The 19996-nt window shown below is 39.7% G+C and overlaps 1 protein-coding gene across 1 annotated transcript; it reads left to right on the plus strand.

Annotated features, from left to right (window-relative positions):
• Positions 1-13915: 13915 nt before the first annotated feature.
• LOC311290471 (extracellular calcium-sensing receptor-like) lies at positions 13916-18407 on the plus strand (the record flags this gene model as incomplete). The annotated part of the gene is made up of 6 exons (XM_084408960.1): positions 13916-14136; positions 14452-14743; positions 14975-15796; positions 15933-16160; positions 17260-17383; positions 17494-18407. 6 exons carry the CDS (start codon positions 13916-13918, stop codon positions 18405-18407), a joined length of 2601 nt encoding a protein of 866 aa, XP_084265086.1.
• Positions 18408-19996: the final 1589 nt, after the last annotated feature.

Genomic DNA, 19996 nt, shown 5'->3' on the forward strand with positions numbered 1-19996 from the left:
ATTGTTACGGTTGTGTGTGGGTAGAAGGAGGCGAGGATGACAGAGCACTTCAATCCAAGAGTTTTATTCACAGGGAATCCAAAAACACAGGAACAACGGGTAGAACTCACACGGGAAACTAACGTCGTATAAACGTTACATAAACGAAGTAACAAAGTAGAACCGACAAACACAGATGGAGAACACAGGGCTTAAATACACAGGAGAACTGAAAAGGGAACAAGACACAGCTGACAAGACTAACGAGGGCAGAACAGGTGACACGGATGAAATCATTAAACAGACCGGGGAAAACAGGACTAGACCAAAATACAACAGAAGACAGGGGAGAACGGAATCACAGAAAACTGAAAACACTGAAACAGACTCAAAACCAGAACTCAGAACACATAACATGTAACAATAATGACATGTATCACTTGACCTTAAATTTAAACTATTTTTATCTGGGTCAACCAGGTAATTATATGATCTATCCTCATCAATATCATCTGGATTAAAGACCAAATTACCTGCAGAGAAACTGTGTGAAAATGACATAAAGAGTTAAAAACCAAACAAAAGGCAACAGTTAAATACCTTTACATGTAAGGCATTTTAACTGGATCGAGGAGGATGTACAATCAGTTGGTCATACTTTAGGAAGGCGATGTTCCCCTTTTTCCTCTCTTCTCTAAGTTTAGGAAGCAGTTCCTTTCGCTTCATACGGACCTTGTCAGAGTAGTCCTCATTGATATAGATGTTTGTGCCTTTTAGGGACTTTGTTCTCTTCAATATTTCTTGTTTGTCCTTGTACCGAAGTTCAATCAGAATAGGTCTTGGTCGTCCAGTAGAATCATATTTCCCAATTCGATATCCTCTTTCAAATTCAATATGCTTTGGTTCTATTTTAAGATGCTCCAGAAAAGTTTCTTTACTTTTGCTTCGGCTTCAATCCATGTTTCAGACTTTACATCAGGAACTCCATCGATCACAATGTTCTTTTTTTCTTGATATGTTATCCATGTAATCCAGTTTACCCGTTAAGCTGTTTAAAGAAGCTTGGTATTCACCAAAACTTTCTGCAATGGCTTGATGTTTTTCTGCCATCTTGCTTGATTTAGCTTTTATCTCATCTACTTCAGCCTGAGAAAACTGGAGACTTGTTTTTAGGTCCTGAATGTCTTTAGTCACACTTTGGACATCTTTGAAAAGGTTGTCCATGCGAACACACATAGAGTCCACAATCACTTAAACACATGATTTAAAACTCTTCTCTTGTTGATCAAGAAGTTCTTTAAAATAAGTCTTTAGTTGTTCAAGCATCTCCTGGACCATAGGCAATGACACAGAGTCGTCCTCACCTTTTCTTGGCATTTTAATGTTTTCAGAGCTTGATTTGTAAAACCAGGCTGGACCAGCTTGAGTAGGCCTTGTATACAATCTGTCAAATATCACTTTAGTTGTCAACCATCCACCTTTCGTAATCCACAATCCAAATGTATCTTGAAGTATGTTTGGAAAAATATAGGTATGGTTATTCCAAAGTGACGTTCAACCATAAAAATAATAAAATACAAGTTCATTGAGTCTTGCTAAGGCTCATGCTGCTGCCACACAGGAAACAGGAAACAGGTGCAATGAAGGTCCCCGTCCTCTCCGTGTAGGTTTTCTCTGAAGAAGCTTTCTGTTAGGGTACTCACATTACTTCCTGTGTCTAGTAGACATCTCACTGGAACACCACCAATGCAAATATCAACTTCAGGGTACCTACCAACGGCACGCTCCAAGAACCGTTCTTTTGTTAATGTACTGTATCCAGAGCCTTCTGGTTTTCCTCGCATTGCCCGGCTCACAGCAACGGAGGGACCCCGTTTCCCTGTACCGTAGAACTTGTGGTGGCAGTGGACTGGCCTTTGAAACTACGAGGTACAGGACACTGTCTAGCTATATGTCCCACCCCTTCACACCTCAGACAGATGGGTTGGCCATCATCTGTATACTTGGGCTTAACTTTGGGATTGCCAGTCTGGGTACCACTTGAACCAACCTTCTGTACAGTGAGTTCACGAACCGCATTAGTAAGCTCTCCAATAGCTTTACCCTGCTGAGTGATTATCTTTACTACCTCCTGCAGAGCCACAACCATGTCACTTTGTGCAGTACTGACCGGATTTGAAGGTTCTGACATCCCTTCCGAACATGTACTCACGAAGTGTCGACTCCTGGCCACATTAGCTCCATGGGGCCTGTCCTCCATAACCCACATCATGGCCTCTTCACGGACGTTAAACAGGGTAGACTGAGGCTTTTCTCTGACAAGCTTGCGCAGCTCCCTACGCAGGGTTGCATCTCTTATGCCTTCGATGAACTGATCTCTCAATGCGAGCTGGGGGTCAGACGCAGCGTTATGGGACTGCTGGAGAGCAAAATTAAGAAGTTGGGAGAGAGCATGGGAAAAGTCACGGAGGTCTTCCCCCTCTAACTGTCTACGCGCATAGAAAGCATGCAACAACTGTGGGGTAGTACGTTTCTCCCTAAAGGCCCCCCTCAAATATGAAAACAGATCACTGGGTTGTTTGGTCTCCCCCCCCCCCCCCCCCCCCCCCCCCCCCCCCCCCATACACAGCTTGACTTCATCTAAGGCTGACCCTCTTAAATGGGAAAGTATGAAATCCAATTGGTCATCAATGTTCAAACCTCTTACCCGAATTACACGTTCAACCTCATCGATGAACTCATCTACAGACTGACCATCTTTAACATGATCACCACTAAATGGCACAATTTGACGTTCCCTTGGAATATAAACATATGACCTAGTAGCATTATTCATATTAGCCAGGGTTGACATTACTTGGTCGTGTCTTCGACCTAACTCCAGAATTTGTGACTGCAGTTCTGCCACAGGATTACCCTCATCATCATGGACCGCAGGCCCAGCATTGTCCACATCACGGCTGGCTCCAGCCCGAACAGCTGGCACATCGTCGTCCTGGTCCATGTTCTTGAAACAGTCAGAAACAGTCACAGTCAATACAGGTCAACCTGAAAGGGCGATTCTTTGAGGTCTCCTTGCCGACGATTAGACACCCTCCTGCGTTCCCAAAGCTGGTCCCTTGCTTCTCCGCAGGCCCTCCAGGCACGTCACACTTCAAGTCAACGACCTCCCTGGCCCCAGGAACACACGACCCGTTTCCCCCACTACCGTTGTCTGTTTTAGTGCTATCCTATCTAAACTAGCAATGGAACCCCACTCCTGGTACCAAAATTCTCTGTGGCCCGGTGTGAGAGTGTTAGTGACAACACTGAACACAGGAATTTAAATTATTTAAGGGGTTCGTTTATTCCAGACTGCACTTGGAACAGCGCAGCGTTAACTATGCAAATCTTTAGGATTTTAAACAGGAAAGCTTGTTACAGTGGTTGAAATCAATAAAGATGTTTTCTTTTACATCAAACTGAGTCTCTCTTGTCTTTCTGTTCTCAGTCACTTCATTAACAAGTCAATTACAGAAATTGAACTAACATAGACAACGATAGTGGTCTCTTATTCTGGAAAACAAATACACAGATTATTACCAGATTTGTCAACACAGAAGATCAAATAATGCTGCTTTTGTTACATGAAACATGCATAAAAATAAAATTAGAAGTCACATTTCACAGTAACATTGATACATTTCCAAACATTACACCGGCTAATATTCACTGAATTAACACTTGTACACTTAAAAAATGTAATGATTTAAACTTACTGTTCATCACCACCCTCTATAGCATGAACACACTTTCACAGCAAATGATGAACTCTATTTCCCTGTAGACAATAATAGACACAATACAACACTCTTTCTTAACATTTGGAACACATGACACCAGAACAACTGTAACAATCTACTGGTTACAATAAAACACTTTTTATGAGTTATTATGAGTATTAAACATTTCTTTTAGAATTGATTAGTTAATAACACTCACTCTGTTGCTTCACACTCGGCCCAAACACACAGAAGGCCTACAGAGCACTCCTCTCCCCTCTTTAATCAAACCAAAATGACCATCAATCACTTAATGTTCAAATCACATCATGCACAACAAAATAATCTTAATGATAAACTGGCATTGGTGATGGTTAAAGACTTACGCTTCGAGATCTATTGTCGATCGGATTTCTTTACATAGGTATGCAATCTCAACAAAAGTTACGGTCACTCAGCACAATACACAGCCATTAACAAAATACTGAGAAAGACTTTGAAGTCCCTATATGTGCATATTTCTCCTTATTTTGATAGTAACACGGGCTTTAATGGCTTCGACTCCCCACCGCATGAGCAGCATTTCAACCACGTTGTGAAAACGCACTGTTCACAGGCGACTCTTGCGACACTTCCAGAACGTCACACAGTCACGTTTCTTAAGGCGAGACACTACAGGTGAATAGGGTAAATTTTTTAACTAGCAGATATCACCATGAAACTTTCCCAGTTGATTACCTACATTAAGATGAGAAAAAAATGTATTACAAGTTTTCTGTAATTTAATGTTTAAATATGCAAATCAGGCAATATCTAATCAAATATGCACTAATTTGCATATATTTAAAAAAACGATATCTGAGTATTGGATAAAGCCAGGTTAAAAATTATTTTTTCATTGTGTTCACATATTAGATGGGAAAAAAATTACAGAGGGATTTATGGATATCTACTTTTGTTATCCTGTAAATCAGAAAATACTGTCAATAGCCTTAAAAAAAAATATTTTCGCCATGTTTTTTGGAATAAAATGTTATATAAATCAGGCTAGGAATAATATATTTACAAATCCCTCTGTAAATGTCTTCATAATATAACAAGGTACAAGACTGGAAAGTTTGGTGTATATAGGTGCTACTGAAGTGGAGATTTCAGACTTGAAGAATGAGAGAAAAGTCATTTTGAGAAAACGGGCTTTAAAGATTTTTCATCAGCCAATGAGATTGCGCATTCAGCCCTTTTACTTTCACGATTGGTTGCTGATAAAAAGGAAATGACCATATTTGGATCCGACAGGATTGTACACAAGAGAGAGAGCTTCCTAATGGTGCTTCTGATGACAGGCTGACGGCAGAGATCGCGGAGCAGCATGTTGATTTAGAACGCGAACTTTTGTTGAATTTATGAGAAATCTACAGACGCAAACAGACAAAGTGTAATAAAATAAACACCTAAATGTGTATTTCGGACTTTTTTTCAACACAAGTCTGAAAGAAGACATGTTATTGAAGAAAAATATCCCCAAATCTCAAAATTGACCAGTAAAAAAAAAAACAATGTTTTTCCCTGCCGTGTCTCGCCTTAAAGGGCTAGCTTATTGTTACATCAATGAGTAAGATAAACCCTGAAACATACTATTGTGTAATTCCCTTAACCCAGAGCGTTGATTAATCAGTACAGTGATTAGTTAGGTAACTTTTGACCTGATTAAACTAATAAAGTTAATTATTACTGTGATATTTACTAAGCCACTGAATTATTTTTTAGCGTGATAAGCATAAGAATCACTTCGACATTTAGGAAAGTTTTATGTTTGTAGGTTAAGAATAGAACTGTTGTATAGCATAGTAGTACTGTGATAAAGTTTAGAGAAATTGTCACAAATGAAAATGAAATCTGGTGATGCAGGATTTAAAATGAAAACTAGTGATATGTGAAATATGCAACTGTATCTTGTAGAATACACTCTAATAAATAATTTTGTAATTCAAATGTGTGCTTGTGTGTGTAGTTTAAAGGTTGTGTTTCATCTAAGGCTGATTATACAGTATATAACCATGATTGACTACAGGCATAGGGCTCGACTTAGGACAAGATAAGAACAAGCATGAGCGAAGTACAGCCTTATACTGATTGGTAAACTGCACTGTGTTTTATACATGTCCATAGATGTGTTACATGTTATAGATTTTCATGATGTAAAAACATAGGAAAATAATGCTAATTTAATATGAATGTCCATGGACATTCATATTAAATGCTCGCTGTGATTCATTTACATTTATATTTAATTTCTGCTGTTTTTGTTCTTGCGGCTCTGCACTGCTGTTGGTGCTTAAATGCTTGCTGCGCTGCTGTGCTTGATGTACATTTACATGTATATTCAATTTCTGCTCTTTTTGTTCTTCTGGCTCCGCACTGCTGTTGGTGCTTAATGCTTGCTGTGCAGCTATAATTGATGTGCTTACAGTACTTGCTGTGCTTGATGTGCATTACATTTCTGATGTTTTGCTCTTCTGGCTCGGCATTGCGCTACAGCGGCTTTTGCTTGCTGTGCCTTGCAGGGCTTGGCCCCGTATTGCTGCTTGCAGCTATATTTAGGGGCCAAGCCCCGAAGGGGCTGAGGCACCTATTGTATCTGTTAGTTTTCTTCTTATTATTATTATTAGGGGCCAAGCCCCGAAGGGGCTGAGGCACCTATTGTATCTGTTAGTTTTCTTAGGGGCCAAGCCCAAGGGGCTAGGCACCTATTGTATCCGTTAGTTTTCTTATTAGGGGCCAAGCCCCGAAGGGGCTGAGGCACCTATTGTATCCGTTGGTTTTCTTATTATTAGGGGCCAAGCCCCGAAGGGGCTGAGGCACCTATTGTATCTGTTAGTTTTATTAGGGGCCAAGCCCAAGGGGCTAGGCACCTATTGTATCCGTTAGTTTTCTTATTAGGGGCCAAGCCCCGAAGGGGCTGAGGCACCTATTGTATCCGTTGGTTTTCTTATTATTAGGGGCCAAGCCCCGAAGGGGCTGAGGCACCTATTGTATCTGTTAGTTTTCTTCTTCTTCTTCTTCTTCTTCTTCTTCTTCTTCTTCTTCTTCCGCCAATGGAAGTCTATGGCAGCCCTATGAATCGTACATAGGAAAATGATGAAATTTGGTACACTTCTAGTGATGCTAATGAATAGTAATTGGACCAATTTTTGAGCCTCTAGGACCAACTCTATAGCGCCACCACCAGTTCAAAATTTCAACATTTAAATTGTTATAACTTTTGAACCCTTTGATCTAGAGACATGAAACTTAGTACATCTGATTCCGCTCATCATCGTGATCACAACCAATACCTTACATTAACCCTCTGATGGTCTTTATTTATGTCTACACTCGAGTTCTTTGGGGTCTCTAGAGACCCCAGACAATAACATTTAATTTTGTAACAAGATAATAGTTTTCTTTTTTTTTTACAAATGTAATTTTATTCTGTTTATTAATGTTTTTACTCAACATTTGTGCAGTTTTTGGAGAATTTATGATATTTTTTAAATTTCTATAAATAAATAAATAAATAAATAAATATTTAAATAGCCTTTTTACAAAAAAACAGCATTTGATGTAAAATTCACTTTATAAAAGACCCAGATTTCTAACTTTCATTCATGGGGATAACATGGATGATTTTAAATGGTTTAATGTAACATTTATGCCCATTTTTTGGAAAATGCAGTTTTAAAATAAAAAATAATAATTTTAACCACTAGATGGCTATAGAGCTCCAGTATATGCTATTTGCTATTAGACTACCTGAAAGATATCTTTTCACAAGTTGGATTCAGTTGGATTCATATCTAAATATTATAAAATCACAATTATAACAAAAATAAAATATTTTTGTCAAAGTTTAGCATTTTTTGTACCAAAAAACCCCCCAGTTTTTCAATAATGTTACATTATGATTAGAATCAAACCTGAACAAAATGTTACAAAGAGAAATGTTGGAGTCTTAAGATTTTATCATTTATTTCAATCATTTATTTTTAATCTAATTCTAGATTCTAGACACACACAATTGTGTGTGTGTGTGTGTGTGTGTGTGTGTGTCTGAGAGATAAAGAGAGAGAGAGTGTGTGAGTACACATTGTCGATGTGCCAGTGTCACCACACCACTTTATATTTGTAGTGGTTCCGCATTTTGGATGATTTTATTTGACACATTATAGCCTTACAAATGTTCCTGTGTGTGTGTGTGTGTGTGTGTGTGTGTGTGTGTGTGTGTGTGTGTGTGTGTTTACATTTTCAATGTGTCAGTATCACCAATTTATTTTTGTGGTGGTACTGCATTTTGGATGATTTTATTTGACAAATTATAGCCTTACAAATGTTCCTGTGTGTGTGTGTGTGTGTGTGTGTGTGTGTGCGTGTGTGTGTGTGTGTGTGTGTGTGTGTGTGTGCACATTTTTCAATGTGTCAGTGTCACCAATTTATTTTTGTGGTGGTCCTGCATTTTGGATGATTTTATTTTACAAATGATAAGAGAACAGTTTTTATAGTCTCAAAAATGTATTCCTCTATGTGTGTGTGTGTGTGTGTGTGTGTGTGTGTGTGCGCTTGTTGTGAGCAAAATAATTCAGCATTGTGGATGCTTTTTGAATTGGTGGAAGTGTGCCACTTTATTTCTGTCATTTCTGTCGATGTGTTCTGCGTTGTTTCTGATTTTGATGATGAATTTTGTCTATTTTGATTGGGACCTCGAGTGTCACAAATTTTGTCATGCTCTGTTGTTGTGGGGTGGATTTTTGGGTTGAAGCTGGAAGTTATGGTGAGTTCTGAGTATCAGTGCTAGACAACGAAACCATCTCCTACTTCATTAAGCAAAGTAAGACAGATCAAACCAGGAAAGGCCATTTCATATATATTTTCAATCTCTCATCACCAATCCAACCATACCAAACTCTCTCAGCCTACTTGCTTTTCAGGAATTCACAGTCTAAATCCCCTTCTGACCCACTTTTCGCAGACGACTCCAACCGCCCTGTTACACGCTTCTGGTTCCAAAAACACCTTAACCTGTTAACCGTTGCCATCTGCGATTACTATCAGATTTAATGTTATACCTTGACAAACTATACATCATTAAAAAGATATAAGACTCAAGTTTCAGTATTTGACCACTATTGTATTCTGAGAAACTCATAGTGACAGTTATGTCTTAATTTGTGTCAGGAGTTATGAAATGAAAAAATGAGTGATACCTTTAATATGAATTATGCGTGTCAGCCTCTCCCATTCATAAAAAAACTCTGTGCTGTCGTCATGACAGCGATACACAAAACAACGTCCCTCAGGGCTTTAGCTCAAAAATATGCAGATTTGAAGAAATATTGATAGATTCTCATAGATTTACATCATATTTCTACAGACAGGAATAATATTTATTGAATTTATACCCAAATGCGTCGATGTAATCTTTATGAGCGTTTGGTACTCTGATTTACTGTGTTTTCAATTCATACCAGCAGCCTGAGGGCGCTATATGCACAGTAATAGTCCATATATGGAACATGAAGAAGAGCCAATCATGTGACATTCCAGGAAGCCTCGAACACACACACAGCTAACAGAGATCGCGCTGTAACATGCAGATAAAGACGTTTTGAAGACAATAAACATGATTGCAATGATATCTGATTTGCCTGTGTTCTTTAAGCCATGCCAGGTATTTTCATAATAATAGATTATATTTATAATGTAATGCTAATCTATATAGACTTTATCATCGTGCAGAATACTATCAAATAATATATTTTCTGTCTGATTTTTTTATCTGAAGCCAAATTAGATCACAGAAGATTATTTAAAACACTCGACTTGAGTTAAAGTAAGTTTGGAGCACAAACATGGTTTTAATCTCATATATTGTCGTGTATTGATGGTGTGCTAAGCTAACATGCTAGCTAGCCCTGGGTGCACCTGCCACCGAACTGTTATTCTTTTATGATTTTTTCTAAATAGGATTGTTTACTGAAATGTTTCTTTATTCAAGAAGGGCATTTGAGAAAAAAATTGAGAACTTTGATTAAAGAAATTAGGGTTTGAAACCTATGAATAGCCTGTGAATAGCCAGTCGTTAGTAACTATAATGCAGACAAAAGAAATGCATATTTAGAGCCATAACCAGGCTGGAGAGGTGTGAATGTGTGCAGGGGGAGACTGAGACTGAATGGTCTCAGTTTGCACCACAAAACATTAGAGACAAAAGACTGAATGGATGCTTAGATGATGACTAAACATCAGTAACATTTTAGCGTCTAATCAAAATGAAGTCACATGACATGATTTTGAAAAATATTTAACTAAATACAGAGTTTTAGACGTACCATCTTCAGATTTTAAATATAAAATGTTTAGACATATGGCTTTAGCTGTAGTGCATTTCTAGATTGCTACAGTGCCAACTTCAATTTTATTTTCATGAGGATATTTCATAAAAATAAATTTCTAATAACTTTACAAAACTTTGAAGCTAATTATAAAAAAAAATTCATTATGCCAATAATTAATTCTACATTTACAATAAACTTCCAGGTGTCAGCTTTCAAATGAGATCATACTTGTGCTTTTAGTACAAAGGGTTCATGAACTGTATCTGTTTCAGTTTGGGTATGTCATTTCTGGGGATTTTTCAAAAGTGGAGTTGCAGCTTAACAGGTTAAATCCGTTTTGCTCCTTTCAGGCATCCCAGCAGACCACTTTTCCAGCCATTCTTTTCGCATAGGCGCAGCAACAACAGCTGCTCAAAAAGGCCTCTCTCAGCAGCAGATCCAATCACTTGGCCGTTGGTCATCGGAAGCCTTCAAAAGTTACATCCGCTCAAACCGCTTCCATATCAAAGAAGCCCAACGAACCCTCATCAGCTAAATTCTTTTTACAACTCCTCATTCACGTTGAAGCAAGTCATTCCCAACACCACAGCAGCATCATCTTCCTCCATTAGGAGCCTATTTTTCCACCCAACTGGCTCTAGTTAGTTAAAAGCAAGTTAATCAAGTCTACCTCAGCTAATCTACTCCACTCCCGCAGAAGTTCTGTCACTCCGTCCAAACTTATTCCACTTCTGCAACAGTGCCTTCTACTCCGCTCCCGCAGGAGCTCCATTACTCCATCTAAAATTGCTCCACTGCCGCAGCAGTGTCATCTACTCCGCTCCCACAGGAGCTCAGTTTCTATGTCCAAAATTGGTTTAGATATTTAAAAAGCAAGTCGAAGCAAGTTTGGTCCACTGCCGCAGCAGTGTCATCTACTCCGCTCCCGCAGGAGCTCCATTACTCCATCTAAACTTGCTCCACTGCCGCAGCAGTGTCATCTACTCCGCTCCCGCAGGAGCTCCATTACTCCATCTAAACTTGCTCCACTGCCGCAGCAGTGCCATCTTCTCCGCTCCCGCAGGAGCTCCATTACTCCATCCAAACTTGCTCCACTGCCGCAGCAGTGTCATCTACTCCGCTCCCGCAGGAGCTCAGTTCTATGTCCAAAATTGGTTCAGATATTTAAAAAGCAAGTCGAAGCAAGTTTGGTCCACTGCCGCAGCAGTGTCATCTACTCCGCTCCCGCAGGAGCTCCATTACTCCATCTAAAACTTGCTCCACTGCCGCAGCAGTGTCATCTACTCCGCTCCCGCAGGAGCTCCATTACTTCATCTAAACTTACTCCACTGCCGCAGCAGTGTCATCTACTCTGCTCCCGCAGGAGCTTAGTTCCGTGTCCAAATAATTTGGATATTTTAAAGCTTTGAAAGCAAGTTTGGTCTACTGCAGCTGCAACATCTCCTCCTCTACCGCAGGAGTTCCGTTCCCCGTAGCAGTGTTTACTTTTCCGTCCTTTTGCTACCAGCTAGTTGGATAGCAAGCCAAAATAAATTTGATCCACTGCCGCAGCAGTGTCATTTCTAGAGCTAGTTCTCCATCAACTTGCTTTCACTGCAGCGGTTATTCCTTTCTACTCCGCTTACGCAGAAGTACATCACATATGACCATCCCCAGCCTACCACCTTAAAGGCACACCCATCCAACGCCATGTTAGCTTTGCACTCTGCAAGTTTTGGGGGGTCACCAACATCATGGCGGCTGTCCGGCATTTATTTGCAGCTTTTGGGGGGAGTACTCTGGGTTCGGGCCGAATACCGAGCCCGGAGCCCTCTCCTCGGACAGCACGCCAAATACGCATTTATTCTATCTGACTTATTTGTAAGTGTGAACTAGTGAAATGATGTTTTATAAACAAAGTTCGGGAGGAGCACGTTCAAATAATCAATCCAATCTACTCGTCATCAAACAATTATGTCTACCCTAATCAGCATGACAAGAAGTATATATATCCACTCTGTCAACTCACCTAATATTCCTTGACAGTTTTCCAGCATCCCTCCACCACCCCGACTCCTCACTCTTGGCTCAATCTTTACAGCCAGGAATACGGGGGGAGTACTCTGGGTTCGGGCCGAATACCGAGCCCGGAGCCCTCTCCTCGGACAGCACGCCAAATACGCATTTATTCTATCTGACTTATTTGTAAGTGTGAACTAGGGAATTGCTTTCTGTGTAATTTAGTCACAGTTTGAAGGAAAGTATTTGTTTTTCATGAGACTGTGACTTTTTTGCTTTTAAGAGAAGAAATAGCTAGGAGAAACATCGTCTTGACAGTCAGAAACTTGACTGGAACCTCCTCAATAGGCTCAAAGGAAGCCAGGGGATAGGCATTGGAGCACCACAGCCAAATCCCATGCCGGTACCCTAGTGTGTACTGCAGGCCTCAGCCTCAAAGTTCCACAGTGTCAACGTGTTATTACGGGGCTGTCAACACACGAAAGCACATTTGAATTTAGCAGGTGATCACGTGATGCACTGACCGTTCTGCTCACACCGGTGTAACCGTACACTCCAGGGACCAGCCAAGACTGATCACACCAGATTGATCGTACGTGCGAAATTCATTGATTCCTCTGCGTACCACTAGAGGAAGCCTGCGTACCACTCTTTGAGAACCACTGTACTAGTGCTTCACGACGCAATCACGCAGAGTGTTCCCACAGCATCAATTGACGCAGCGCGAGCTCTCTTGAAAGGGAACACTAGTTTCCTAGCGCCAGTTACATAAACATAACCACTCTGACAACTGTGTTTTAAGAACTAGACTGACCAAGCAGTCAACCAAGGGGTAATCAGTCTTCATTTTTGGATTTGGATAGACCAATCTACCTTTTTATGTATCCGACTTCTTGAAGAAAACAATTTTTTAATAGTAAACAGTTTGTGCAACTGGCCACTGGTTAAATCATAGGCCTACGACTTTACAAACTGTAAAAAACATGTTCATTATTTGTTGCTTTTTTGTAGACACTATAAAATATGCATGGTTTAATGTATAGCATTCTTACCTTAGTATTACGTATGGGCAGATTTCTGTTTTTATTACTTAGCAAAAAGGCAAATGCATGCCTGACATCTAGAGGACATTCTGAGAAAAATCAGTGTAAGGTAGAAGGCAATAAAACCAGTTGTTTCTCAGCTCAACAGCTCTAAATAAGCTGAGAAGTAATTCACTTAAAAAGTCCAGTTCCTGATTTTCTCTCCCAGTTTAAGGATTGATTTAACAAATAAGCACTATAAATCAATTATATTCTGGCAGCGAAGTAAACACCAAAGGAAATACCATATATCATCTGAACTTGGACTTTCGGCCATTCCTATATTTCGGTTGTCCACTGTAGGTAGAAGGTAATTTTGTGTTACTGCTCCTAAACTTTGGAACTTACTACACCTTACTCTCTGTAACATTTCTTTACTGTCTACTTTCAAGACCCAGCTAAAAATGTATCTGTTTGAAATGTATTTTCGATAATGTGGCTTCATGTGGCCTCGTGTTTTCAGTGTGTGTGTTCAAATGTGTTTGAAATGTACTATGTAAAGCAACCTTGAGCTATGGAAAGGCGCTATATAAATAAAACATCTTCTTTAAAGTTGTAGTTTCATAACCTTGTTTAGAAAAGGAAATCCATGATGAGATCAGATGGTTACGTTGTGATTTCCATGGATAGCACCACCCGCTCTTTTAAAGTAACACCCCTTCAACCACAGCCTTCATCATAAATTAGTTAGCTGAGTGGGAGAAGAAGGATGTGGGATGAAGACATGTGGATCACACTGTATATTTCTTTATACCTGTCATTTAACTATATCTCTGTAGCATCAATCGTCAGATCAGGTACCTGCCAGCTCCAGGGACGCTTCAAATTGAATGGAATGTACCAGGATGGAGATGTTATACTTGGAGGCCTGTTTCAGGTTCATTTTTTCACAGTGTTCCCAGATCTGAACTTCAAAACGGAACCAGAACCACCACACTGTGAAAAGTGAGTCTGGAGCCAGACTGATTGCATAACTATAAAAGAGGAGAGAGACATATTTTTTAAATAACTAATTTATAAGAACAAATATGAATGTTTCTCTTGCCCTCTTTTATCACATTTAATTAGACTGCAGTAATGCTGCCTTGACAAAAAAAAAAAAAACACATTCTGAATTGAAACTACTGTGTATTTGAGTGTCTGTAAGTGATGTTTGAACTCAGGTGTATTTGAAATGTATTAATGGTTCTATTAATTTGTATTATTATTATTATCTTTTAGTATCACTAAATGTCAACATTTAACATTTGTTTTTCCAAGATTTGATATGGAAAGCTTCCAGCAGGCACAGACCATGGCTTTTGCAATAAATGAGATCAATAAGAATCCCAATCTGTTGCCTAATATAACTCTTGGTTACCATCTTTATGACAATTGTGTGAGGCTAGGAATGGCATTCCGGTCTGCCATATCCCTGGCTAGTGGGACAGAGGAGTCCTTCTCCAGCCTAAACTGCACTGGCCCCCCTCCAGTGATTGGGATTGTGGGGGATCCAAGTTCAACTCCTTCCATTGCAATTTCCAACGTTCTAGGACTGTTTCGAGTACCTATAGTAAGATAGAATGAAACAAAGTAAAAATACACTGTATGCATATGTTTGCACTATTAAGTTAAATTTGATATCCCTTTCAGCCGTATCAATATATTATGTTTCTTCTCATCTCAGAACTTATCATCTGTTTGTGTATTTAAAAAAAGATAAAAGCACTAATAATTTTTTGTTGTTTGTCAAACTATTTTTCTGGCCCATGTCTTCTCTTCTCCCTCCACCTCCACTAATTAGGTTAGTTACTATGCCACCTGCTCTTGTTTGAGTGACAGGAAAAAGTACCCCTCTTTCTTCAGAACAATCCCCAGTGATGCCTTCCAGGTGCGGGCTATGGTTCAGATCTTGAGGCATTTTGGATGGACCTGGGTTGGTCTTGTCTACAGTGATGACGACTATGGCATCTATGCTGCTCAGTCCTTTCAGCAGGAAATGCAGGTGTTTGGACATTGTGTTGCTTTTTCTGAAATCCTGCCCCATGATAACAACCACAGAGATATTCAGCGTGTAATGGGAGTGATTCAGGCTTCTACAGCTAGAGTGGTGGTTGTTTTTGCCACGTCATCCTTTCTGTTGCCTTTGATGGATGAGGTTGTGTTGCAGAACATAACAGGAAAGCAGTGGATTGCAAGTGAAGCTTGGGCCACCTCACCTGTATACCACACACCACGTTTCCTGCCCTTCCTCAGGGGCACACTGGGTATTGCCGTTAGGCGTGGAAAAATTCAGGGGCTTCATGACTTTCTGCTACGTCTTTGTCCCAGCAGTGATCAAAGAAATAATATGTTGAGGATCTTCTGGGAGAACATGTTTGGCTGCAGTTTTGAAACAGGGGTTAAAGATGGAGAGCAAGTGAAAAAGGTGTGTGCAGGACAGGAGGATCTGAACACCACGGACACACCATACACTGATGTTTCAGGTTTGAGGGCAGCGTATAATGTCTATAAGGCAGTTTATGCCCTGGCACATGCACTACATGACCTGATGCAGTGTGATGAGGGAAGAGGACCATTCAGTGGGAACAGCTGTGCCAACATAATCAACCTGAAACCCTGGCAGGTAAGACCCACGGGTATAGAGCAGATTCCCTCCAGACATATAGACCAGCTAAATTTGGAAAAGCAAAATATGTGCTCTACATAAATTCAAATTTCAGATAAACTCATAACACCTGTCCTGTCTACAAACTGTACAGCTGGTTCACTATCTACAGAAAGTGAACTTCACCACAGGCTTTGGGGATCATGTGTCATTTGATAAGAATGGAGATGCTCTGGCCATCTATGATGTGTTGAACTGGCAGCCGAGCTCTGATGGGTCAATAAGCATCTATACGGTCGGTGTAGTAAATGAAGAGGCGGCAACAGGGATGGTGTTCACACTGGATGAAGAAGCAATTTACTGGAACTTTGAGACAAAAAAGGTAACTTACATTGCATGTTAATGTAATCATTTTTGCATATATCGTCACTGTTGAGCGGAAACCTCATATGTCCAAATTTTGTCAATTTCATATTTTTTCACAAATCGATGCTATTGGTCAGTGGGTCTGTTATTTTGACAAATTATTAACCAATCTAAAGTGTTGAAAATGGCTTGAGAGCAAATCTCTTAACTCCATTGGACACTTCAACTGTCTGAGAATCCTCTTAACTCCACCTCCTTTTAACTCCGCGGCGGGAGCCTCCTCAAGATTGAAAGTCGCAATGATTAAGAAATCCTCGTCGAGCAACATGTAAAGCAAGCCTTAGCTATGATTTTATCTGTGTTAAACTATGATATCAGTTACTGATGTATTTTAAATATCTACTTATTACTAGGCTTATTATTACTAGGCTTATTATACATGTGCATTTAAGTTTTAAAATGTATCTAATATAATAACGTTACTTGAACTGAATTAAATGTTTTGAATACCAGCATTAAATTATTGTTTTTATTATTATTTTACTAACTCGAAGTTGGCACTGTGCATGTAAAATACCCCAAGTAGCAAGGTTTTTATTTATGGGAGAAAAAAGGGCTGTCTACTGGCACCAAGTAAGCCTATCTTTGGATAACTCTGTCTGTTTTTTAGACAATAACGAGTGAAAATAGTTGGGTTAGATACATTTGAGTAGGCCTGTTTTGTTAAAAATCGATAGCTGTAATGCTTAGGTGCAGAAGGAAGCCCGTGAGCCAGGAAGGTAAGTTTGCGTGCAGATTAGGCTAATTTCCGCCTATTAGACAGCCTAGTCAGCTCATCGTTTTTTGTTTTGCATCACTTATAGCTCTTAAACCTTTAAAATGGAGTTTAGGAAGATGTATGTAACCACAGTTGTTAGCTTTGGTTAACTATTGAAGCCTTTTCTCTTGTCAAAAGGCTCAACGCGACCGCCGACTGTGTTTGCGTGCAGATTAATTTCCGCCTATTAGACAGCCTTGTCAGTTTATCGTTTTATTTTGGTATTGCATATATGCTTTGAAATACGCTTATCATTATGTAAAAGAGATAAACACATGAATGATGATGTCTGTTTTAGCCCCCACGGTCTGTGTGCAGCGAGAGCTGCCCTCCAGGAACCAGACGAGCCACAAGGAAGGGCCTTCCTGCCTGCTGTTTTGACTGCCTTCCATGCAGAGATGGAGAAATTTCTAATACATCAAGTGTTTATTCCATTGAGTAGTTTACTGTTGGCAAACAGTATTTGACTTTAATTTGAAAATATCCCAGTTTCCTCCTAAATTCTTGCCTTCTCTCTTTTTTTTAATCACAGATGCTATTGAGTGCGCAATGTGTCCAGATGAGTTCTGGTCCAATACAGATAAAGATCAGTGTGTCCCTAAAGATGTAGAGTTTCTGTCCTATAAAGAACCTCTGGGCATCTCTTTGACCACTGCATCTCTGCTTGGCACCTGCTTCTGCGCTCTTGTGATGGTCATCTTTGCTCTTCACCATAACACTCCCATAGTACGCGCCAACAATTCAGAGCTCAGCTTCTTGCTGCTGTTGTCACTCAAACTATGTTTCCTATGTGTGCTTCTGTTCATTGGTCAGCCACAGCTGTGGACATGTCAGTTAAGACATGCTGTGTTTGGCATAAGCTTTGTCCTGTGCATCTCCAGCATCCTGGTCAAGACTATGGTGGTAATAGCTGTGTTCAAGTCATCTCGACCAGAGAGCAAAGGAGCGATGAAATGGTTTGGAGCAGCTCAACAAAGATGCACAGTTCTAGTCCTAACAGCCCTCCAGGTTGTGATATGTGCAGTCTGGCTATCAACTGCCTCTCCAACACCCCATAAAAACAACCAGTATATTCGCTCTAAAATAGTATATGAATGTGCTATTGGCTCAGTGGCTGGTTTCTCTCTACTGCTGGGATACATTGGACTATTGGCAGCAGTAAGTTTCCTGTTAGCCTTCCTGGCGAGAAATCTTCCAGATAATTTTAATGAAGCAAAGTTCATCACTTTCAGTATGTTGATCTTCTGTGCTGTGTGGATTGCATTTGTTCCAGCATATGTGAGCTCACCTGGGAAATATGCAGTGGCTGTTGAGATATTTGCCATCCTAGCTTCCAGTTTTGGATTACTGGTGGCCATATTTGCCCCAAAGTGCTACATTATCCTTTTACATCCAGAGAGAAACACTAGACATGCCATAATGGGAAGAGAAACACAAATGAAATAGTTTTACATGCTCTCTGCATATCTCTGGTGTATGCATTTTTGACCAATCAATGCCCTGCTTGTAGACATATGTTATAAATGTTCCTAATGCATGTATTTGAAAGACTTGTAGTACATGCAGATGACTCATATACAATGCCTTTTTTGCATATTTTATTGAAACATGATATAATCACAAAAGTTGTTGATTTACAAAAAAAAAAAGTAAAGTAACAATAAACAGGGAAAAAAAATTATGCACTTATGCTTTTTCTAGTTTTTAATTGCCTGGGTATTACTGATGAAGGCCATTGTGTGTTCCATATTTTTAGTCAGCCCTATTAATACTAAAAATTAAATATGTATCGGATATGAATATGGAAAAGATATGGATCTTTCGAAAACAGCACAGAAGATCAGCATCTCTCTGGTGACATATGCAGGACTTCTGGCCATTTCTGCCCAAACAATGTCCACTTCTTCCAATTGACTACATGCTCACATTCGGTCCATCCAATTAACAACGGATGGATAAAACCTATCCCTATCTCAGAGTTGTTGTTTTTTTTGTTTTTTTTACTTCTATGAAATCTCTTCAAATAACAAACAGGCATTATCACTGTTAAACACAGCTTCAATAAATCCAAGCAGCATATTGAAAATAAATATATTAGAAAATAAATACAAAAATATATAAGGAAATTTTATCAAATTAAATTAAACTTTAAGTTAAGGGGTTTAATTAATATTTTTTTCAATTGCTTTAAGGATTGAACTTACATTTTTAAATGCCACAAAACTTGGAGAAACCTTAACAAATCTACATTTGTATAAATAAAACTTATCCATAATTAAAATATTATTACACAAAAATCAACATCTTTGTTTTGCATAAAAACACCAAACACCAACAATGTGATATTCAAAAGTAGTTACATCAGTTCAAAATCAATTACATTCTTTGTAATTTATGTCTCGGTTTACATATGTAACCCTGGTTTCCTGATAAGGGAACGAAAAGCTGCGTCAGTTATGGGGGCGCGTCCCGCGGAACATGTGTCTGAAGCACGTGTAAAATCACACTAATCTTATAAGCAGACGGCAGTCTGATGACGTCACATGGAGTGCCCTAGTGTATAAAATGGTGCCTGCATTACACGTCGTCAAATTTGGATTGTCTGAAGGAACATGCGCAGACATGCCCGAAGCATGACAACGTGACACAGCATCTCATTCTCTTCAAAGAGAACCAGGTTACATACATCACTTGAGTCATTCCCTTTGGTAGGGAACTTAATGCTGCATTAGTTGCTGACGCTATGGGGTTGTTTATACCCATCACGCCATGATGACCAATGCCTGCTCGTGTGCTGTGAAGGTCAGGCTTAATCACAGAAGGACTCAATGAGCCTCAGCCCAGAGTAAATGTGCTAGCAACCAAATAGGATGCATCCTGTGACACCACAACCTTGCTAGTGTTATAGGCACTAGAAAAAGAGCCCCAAAGCTTCCATGCTCAACCATTCCTGACACAGATACTCTTGTACCAGTCTGAGCCAGAGCTACAGGACAGCCCAGAGCCCCAAAGAGCAGAGCTATCAGAGGAGACTA

Source organism: Rutilus rutilus, assembly GCF_951802725.1.
Source record: "Rutilus rutilus genome assembly, chromosome: 5".
NCBI lineage: Eukaryota > Metazoa > Chordata > Actinopteri > Cypriniformes > Leuciscidae > Rutilus > Rutilus rutilus.